Source organism: Neovison vison, chromosome 5 (assembly GCF_020171115.1).
Source record: "Neovison vison isolate M4711 chromosome 5, ASM_NN_V1, whole genome shotgun sequence".
In the NCBI taxonomy this organism is placed as follows: domain Eukaryota; kingdom Metazoa; phylum Chordata; class Mammalia; order Carnivora; family Mustelidae; genus Neogale; species Neogale vison.
The window spans coordinates 23,980,283-23,988,784 of record NC_058095.1 but is presented as its reverse complement, the minus strand read 5'-3'; the positions used below and the strand labels follow the sequence as shown (position 1 = coordinate 23,988,784).

The 8,502-nt window shown below is 40.7% G+C and overlaps 1 protein-coding gene across 1 annotated transcript; it reads right to left on the bottom strand.

The window, feature by feature from the left end:
• Nucleotides 1-2,015: 2,015 nt before the first annotated feature.
• Nucleotides 2,016-2,972, bottom strand: LOC122907641 (olfactory receptor 3A2-like). Its single transcript, XM_044250452.1, has one exon. The coding sequence runs from the start codon at nt 2,961-2,963 to the stop codon at nt 2,016-2,018; it is 948 nt and encodes a 315-aa protein (XP_044106387.1). The 5' UTR covers nt 2,964-2,972.
• Nucleotides 2,973-8,502: the final 5,530 nt, after the last annotated feature.

The window sequence follows — 8,502 nt, the reverse complement described above, 5'->3', positions numbered from 1 at the left end:
GCTCTGGGGCGCGCTGGCGGCTTAGGGACCAGGAGCCGGTTTCCCCGCCGCACTCTCTCTGCCTCCGCGCCGGGGAGGCCGTCTGGGACCGGGGACTTAAGCCCCTGTCCCTAGCCGCCCCGATTCCCACAATTTGACCCTGCGATCCTTTGCTCTTTTGGAGTGCTTTCAACCAGTCTCCAAGTTAATGCTGGTCCCCAGACGCAGGGCACTCTCGCTCGTATCGGGGTATTACTTTCGCACCGGTCGCCTCTGGTGGCTCCCTCCCCCTTTTGTTTATCTTCCGATATCAGTCCGCTGTTCCCATTCCGCTTTACCTGCTCACTGGCGTCTTCTGCCCCTGTAGAGATCCAGACGTGTATAATTCTGATCTCAGGCTGATTTCATGGGTGATCAGAGTTCTTTGGTAGGTAATCAGCTCACTTTGGGGTACCAGCTGAAAAGACGCCTCTTCCTAGTACCCCGCCATCTTGTCCCCCCGAAATATATATAAAATATAATAACATATTAATAATATATATTATATATACTACATATATAATATAAAAATCTGTTTTATTTTTTCAACTCAGGAATCTTACTAATTAGAACTTATAGAAATGCTTGCAAGATAATAAAAATCACATCTTTGAAGAATATTATTTCTATTATTGATCATAATAATAGTATATCAAGAAACAATATAAACTATCAGAAGAAATATGGTTTAGTAAATTATGGTTAACTCATAAATTAACACTAGGCAGTTATTAAAATAGATAAGGTAAGTTTTTTTTAATATTTGATAGAGAATAAAGTCTACCAAGTAATGTATAAACAAAAAAGACATAGCATAACATGTCCCTATAAATATGACATACACATATATATTTTTATATTGATACAAAAATATGTAAATGTATTTATATATGTATAAACAGCTAGATGGGAGGCACCAAATTCTTTTTTTTTTAATTTTTTTTCCAATTTATTTATTTTCAGAAAAACAGTATTCATTATTTTTTCACCACACCCAGTGCTCCATGCAAGCCGTGCCCTCTATAATACCCACCACCTGGTACCACAACCTCCCACCCCCCCGCCACTTCAAACCCCTCAAATTCTTTTTTTTTTTTAATTTGACACAGAGAGAGAGATCACAAGTAGGCAGAGCAGCAGGCAGAGAGAGAGAGGGAAGCAGGCTCCCTGCCAAGCAGACAGCCTGATGTGGTGCTCGATCCTAGGACCCTGAGATCATGACCCAAGCTGAAGGCAGAGACCCAACTCACTGAGCCATCCAGGTGCCTCCAAATTCTTTTTTTTTTTTTTTTTTTTTTTTTACCAAATTCTTAATAGCGGTTTCTTCTGGAAATTGAATTATGAAGGGTTTGGGTAGAGAGGGTGAAGATTTGACTTTCATTTTCTACTGGCAAAATTTTGTTTTTTTTCATTTTTATAAACATAATTTCTAATGGGAAATTAAAATCAATGAATGGTGTTTCTATTTTAGGGAAAAAAAAGTCCCAAAGGAAGTATAAACTCTCACTGTTTAATACCTAGAATCTTGCAATGTAGACAGAGTACTCAATGTCTCAAATTATACTGTACTAGGTCTAGAATCTTGTGTGGGACCCTGGTGTCAAAGCAAGTTGGGGAAGCTGTTTCAGGGAAACCCGGACAGGTGGATGTACTAACACTTGGTACCAAGCTGTGACTTTCCATATCCCAGTTTGGAGAGAATCTTTACTGGAGTCTTTTTGGGGTCTTCAGCAGAAAATAAATAAAGGTTACCTGTAGGACCATGAGTCTCCCAGCTTGCAGAACTTCCTGGGTCCCACCTCCATCTGGTGTGGAAAGGGTATCTAGGACCAAAAGGCAACTAGCCAAGGATTCTGGTCAACAGAACCTGCACACATATTATTACGTAGAGCCTCCCTGGGGAACAAGAAGTCTTGCTTCCTAACAGAAGTCATTTTGCTCAAGGAGCTAGGAGAGAAGGAAAAAATTGCTGCGGTTCTACCCTCCTAAATCACTCCTCATACAAGGGCTCTTTTCCCTGTGAGCACCTGCCGCAGAGCCCCCTGCACATCAGGGTTCCGGAGGCTGTAAATGAGTGGGTTCAGCATGGGGCTAATGACAGTGTTGAGGATGCCGATCCCTTTGTCCTTGTCTGAAGCCTCCACTGAGCCCAGCCTCATGTAGCTGAAGACACCTGTCCCATAGAATATGCCCACCACAGTGAGGTGGGAGCCACATGTAGAGAAAGCTTTCTTTCTGCCCTCAGCAGAGCGGATTCGTAGGACTGCAGCTGCCACATGGATGTAGGAGGTGACAATGAGAATCACAGGTGCACCTGCCATGAGGATGCCCAGACTGAAGAGCAGCAGCTCGTTTAGCTGAGTGCTGGAGCAGGAGAGCTGAAAGAGCTGTGGGAGGTCACAATAGAAGTGATTGATCACATTGGGACCACAGAAGTTGAGTGTGGCTATGGCTACTGTGTGGGTCAGTGCATTGGTGAAAGCTAAAGCCCAGGACACAGCTACCAATATCCTCTGGACTGTCTGGCTCATTCTGGTGCTGTAGGTTAGGGGCTGGCAGATAGCCAGGAATCGGTCATAGGCCATGGCTGTCAGTAAGAAGCAGTCCACACCAGCCAACTGATGAAAGAAGAAAAGCTGTGTGAGGCAGGCTCCATAGGGAATTGTATGCTTGTTGGACAGGAGACGAGCCAACATTGAGGGAACAGTGACGGTGATGCACCCAACATCCAGCACTGATAGGTTTCCCAGGAAGAAGTACATGGGAGTGTGGAGTTTAGGCTCTATGAAGATGGCAGCCAAGATGCTGAGGTTGCCTCCAACTGTGACCAGGTAGGCAAAAAAGAAGACTACAAAGACAACTGGTTGTAGCACTTGTGTCTCCACTAAGCCAAGCAGGATAAACTCAGTAACAGCTGTTCCATTGGTCCTGGATTCTAGGTCCATAGGTCTCTGAAAGAGATCACTGTTCTCAACTTAGTTATTCAAGAAAAATATATCAACTCCCTCTCAAATGCCTAGCCCCAGGTAAATTCCTAAGTGTCTCTAGTGAGTATTTTCCCACTCCTTAGACCATACCTAACTCATTATCCCTCTTTCTTCACCTCAATGTCCTCACCCAAGTTCCCGGTGAGTTACACTACTACTACCTTGGTACTCCCCCTTCTTGTGAAAGATATATAAATCCTGTCTTCCAGTGTTCCCTAGAATCAAGGAATAAGGTCCTCCCACCAACAACCTGTATGAAGAGATTTGGAGAAATATGATGCTAAAAGTAAAAGTGAATAGTTAGTAAATAGAAACAACAGAAGAATGTATCATAAGTCCTTGTAAGTATATTGCAAAGGAATAAATATATGGCAAATAAGTAAGAAAAATACCAAGATAAACACAATTAAGAAGTGAAAGGCAGCAGGTCAAAAATAAATCAAATAACTTTGGTATACTATATGCTTCTAAGTCTGAACAATCGATTCAAGAACAGTCTCCAAACCAAATAAACCAACTACAACTGAAAAAATAAAAGGGGGCAGGAGATAGTCAGTAATGTACTTCCTGGTGTAGGCTCTAGGCTCAAATAATTCTTGTACAAATTATTTTAAACTGTCAGTGTAAATATAGCTTTCATGTAATATAAAATTTCCTTAACTTAGGAAAAAAATTGTGATTTTTGCCTTCCAATTGATTAAAAAAAATTTTAAACTTATTTTAATTTTTTATTTTATATTATTAAATAATATTATTAATATTATATTTAATTTTAATTTTTTATTATTTTTGAAAGCAAGAGAGAGCACACTCTCCTTCACAGAGGAAGAGGGAGAGAGAGGGGCAGTGGGAGAGGAAAAGAAAGAAATCTAAACGTAGCATGGAGCCTGATGCAGGGCTCAATCCCTGGGATGGTGGCCTGAGCCAAAATCAAGAGTCAGATGCTTAACCAACTGAGCCATCCAGGTGCCCCTCCAATTCACTTTGCAAAAAAAAGGGTATTATTCTACACTACCCCCATTTGATAATATGTGTGCAAAAAATCTAAGTACAAAAAAATGAACTCCATTATCTTTTTTTAAAAATAACATATACTGTATTATTTGTTTCAAGGGTAAAGGTTTGTGATTCATCAGTCTTAGACAATTCACACTGCTCACCATAGCACATACCCTCCCCAATGTCCATCACCCACCCACCCAACCCTCCCACCCCCCTCCACTCCAGCAACCCTCAGTTTGTTTCCAGGGATGTCCTCTATCATCACTGATGTTCAGCATAGTACTAGAAGTCCTAGCCTCAGCAATCAGACAACAAAAAGAGATAAAAGGCATCCGAATAGACAAAGTCAAACTCTCACTCTTTGCAGATGATATGATACTTTATGTGGAAAATCCAAAAGACTTCACCCCAAAACTGCTGGAACTTATACAGGAATTCAGTAAAAGTGTCAGTATATAAAATCAATGCACAGATCAGTTGCATTTCTTTACACCAACAAGACAGAAGAAAGAGAAATGCAGTCAATCCCATTTATGATCACACACAAAACCATAAGATACCTAGGAATAAACCTAAGCAAAGAGAAAAAGAATCTGTACTCAGAAAACTATAGAATACACATGAAAGAAAATAAGGAAGAAACAAAGAAATGGAAGAATATTCCATATTCATGGATTGGAAAAAAAAATATTGTGAAAATCTCTATGCTACCTAGAACAATCTGGACAATGAATGTAATCCCTATTAAAATACCACCAAGAGGAGTCAAGATGGCGGAGAAGTAGTAGGCTGAGACTACTTCAGCTAGCAGGAGATCAGCTAGAGAGCTTATCTAAAGATTGCAAACACCTGCAAATCCATCGGCATATCAAAGAGAAGAAGAACAGCAATTCTAGAAACAGAAAAACAACCACTATCTGAAAGGTAGGACTGGCAGAGAAGTGAATCCAAAGGGATGGGAAGATAGACCCCAGGGGGAGGGGCCGGCTCCTGGCAAGCGGCGGAGCAACGGAGCACAAAATCAGGACTTTAAAAAGTCTGTTCAGCTGAAGGACATCGCTCCAGAGGCTAAACCGGGGCGAAGCCCATGCGGGGTCGGCGTGACCTCAGGTCCCGCAGCGTCACAGAAGGATCGGGGGTGTCTGAGTGTTGCAGAGCTTGCGGATATTGGAACGGGAAAGCCAGCTACAGAGACAGAGCCGACAGTAAGCTCGCAGCTCGGAGTTGCCTTGAACCGGTCACAAGCTCGGTGAACTCGGAGCGCGGCCGGAGGTTAGGCAGACGCGAGTTACTAGGAGCTGTTCGCTGAGGGCTCACTGGGGAGCGGGGCCTTGGGCTCTCAGCTCCTCCGGGCCGGAGACCAGGAGGCCACCATTTGTATTCCTGTCCTCCGGAACTCTACGGAAAGCGCTCAGGGAACAAAAGCTCCTGAAAGCAAAGCCGAGCGGATCACTCAGCCCGGCCCCTGCTAAGGGCGGTGCAATTCCGCCTGGGACAAAGACACTTGAGAATCACTCAACAGGCCCCTCCCCCAGAATACCAACAAGAAATCCAGGCAAGACCAAGTTCACCTAACAAGGACTGCAGTTTCAATACCAAGGAGAGCAGCAGAATTCCAGAGGAGGAGAAAACAAACCACGGAACTCATGGATTTCTCCCTGTGATTTTTTAGTCTTGCACTTAATTTAATTTTTTTCTTTTTCAGTTTTTTTCTCTTCTTCTGCTAACTTTTTTTTAACTTTTACGCTTTTCTTTTTTAACGTTTTTAAACTAGTTTATCTAATATATATATATATTTTTTCTTTTTTATAATTTTCTTTATTCATTTTTTTAATTCTTTTTGTTTCTTTTTTTTCTTTCTTTATTTTTGAACCTCTTTTTATCCCCAAATCAGAAGAGATCCCAATCTCTTCAATCTTTTTCAAAATTCTTTCTAAAATTCTTGATTGAATTTTTAATTCAATCTCTTTTGTTAACTCTTTTTTTTCTTTCTTTCCTTTTGAACCTCTTTTTATCCCCAAATCAGAAGAGATCCCAATCAGAAGAGATTGCGAGATCCCAATCAGAAGAGATCCCAATCAGAGGAGATCCCTCACCCAATTGTGAGGGGGGAAAATCCCCTCTCACGATTTGGAATCTCTTCTGATTTGGTTAAAGCATATTTTCCTGAGATTGTTGCCACCCTTTTAGTATTTTACTTGCTCCTTCACATACTCTTAGCTGGACAAAATGACAAGGCGGAAAAATTCACAACAAAAAAAAAGAACAAGAGGCAGTACCGAAGGCTAGGGACCTAATCAATACAGACATTGGTAATATGTCAGATCTAGAGTTCAAAATGACAATTCTCAAGGTTCTAGCCAGGCATGAAAAAGGCATGGAAGATATTAGAGAAACCCTCTCCAGAGATATAAAAGCCCTTTCTGGAGAAATAAAAGAACTAAAATCTAACCAAGTTGAAATCAAAAAAGCTATTAATGAGGTTCAATCAAAAATGGAGGCTCTCACTGCTAGGATAAATGAGGCAGAAGAAAGAATTAGCGATCTAGAAGACCAAATGACAGAGAATAAAGAAGCTGAGCAAAAGAGGGACAAACAGCTACTGGACCATGAGGGCAGAATTCGAGAGATAAGTAACACCATAAGACGAAACAACATTAGAATAATTGGGATTCCAGAAGAAGAAGAAAAAGAGAGGGGAGCAGAAGGTATACTGCAGAGAATTATTGGGGAGAATTTCCCCAATATGGCAAAGGGAACGAGCATCAAAATTCAGGAGGTTCAGAGAATGCCGCTCAAAATCAATAAGAATAGGCCCACACCCCGTCACCTAATAGTAAAATTTACAAGCCTTAGTGACAAAGAGAAAATCCTGAAAGCAGCCCGGGAAAAGAAGTCTGTAACATACAATGGTGAAAGTATTAGATTGGCAGCTGACTTATCCACAGAGACCTGGCAGGCCAGAAAGAGCTGGCATGATATTTTCAGAGCACTAAACGAGAATAACATGCAGCCAAGAATACTATATCCAGCTAGGCTATCATTGAAAATAGAAGGAGAGATTAAAAGCTTCCAGGACAAACAAAAACTGAAAGAATTTGCAAACACCAAACCAGCTCTACAGGAAATACTGAAAGGGGTCCTCTAAGCAAAGAGAGAGCCACAAGTGGTAGATCAGAAAGGAACAGAGACAATATACAGTAACAGTCACCTTACAGGCAATACAATGGCACTAAAATCATATCTCTCAATAGTTACCCTGAATGTTAATGGGCTAAATGCCCCATCAAAAGACACAGGGTATCAGAATGGATAAAAAAACAAAACCCATCTATATGTTGCCTCCAAGAAACTCATTTTAAGCCCGAAGACACCTCCAGATTTAAAGTGAGGGGGTGGAAAAGAATTTACCATGCTAATGGACAACAGAAAAAAGCAGGAGTGGCAATCCTTATATCAGATCAATTAGATTTTAAGCCAAAGACTATATAATAAGAGATGAGGAAGGACACTATATCATACTCAAAGGGTCTGTCCAACAAGAAGATCTAACAATTTTAAATATCTATGCCCCCAACGTGGGAGCAGCCAACTATATAAACCAATTAATAACAAAATCAAAGAAACACATCAACAATAAAACAATAATAATAGGGGGCTTTAACACTCCCCTCACTGAAATGGACAGATCATCCAAGCAAAAGATCAACACGGAAATAAAGGCCTTAAGTGATACACTGGATGAAACGGACATCACAGATATATTCAGAACATTTCATCCCAAAGCAACAGAATACACATTCTTCTCTAGTGCACATGGAACATTCTCCAGAATAGATCACATCCTCGGTCCTAAATCAGGACTCAACCGGTATCAAAAGATTGGGATCATTCCCTGCATATTTTCAGACCACAATGCTCTGAAGCTAGAACTCAACCACAAGAGGAAGTTTGGAAAGAACACAAATACATGGAGACTAAACAGCATCCTTCTAAAGAATGAATGGGTCAACCGGGAAATTAAAGAAGAATTGAAAAAAATCATGGAAACAAATGATAATGAAAATACAACAGTTCAAAATCTGTGGGACACAACAAAGGCAGTCCTGAGAGGAAAATATATAGCGGTACAAGCTTTTCTAAAGAAACAAGAAAGGTCTCAGGTACACAACCTAACCCTACACCTAAAGGAGCTGGAGAAAGAACAAGAAAGAAACCCTAAGCCCAGCAGGAGAAGAGAAATCATAAAGATCAGAGCAGAAATCAATGAAATAGAAACCAAAAAAACAATAGAACAAATCAACGAAATTAGGAGCTGGTTCTTTGAAAGAATTAATAAAATTGATAAACCCTTGGCCAGACTTATCAAAAAGAAAAGAGAAAGGACCCAAATAAATAAAATCATGAATGAAAGAGAAGAGATCGCAACTAACACCAAAGAAATACAAACTATTATAAGAACATACTATGAGCAACTCTACACCAACAAATTTGA

What these genes read in the sequence shown, in the direction of transcription:
- LOC122907641 (XM_044250452.1), bottom strand. Translation starts at nt 2,963, where the DNA reads ATGGACCTAGAATCCAGGACCAATGGAACAGCTGTTACTGAGTTTATC.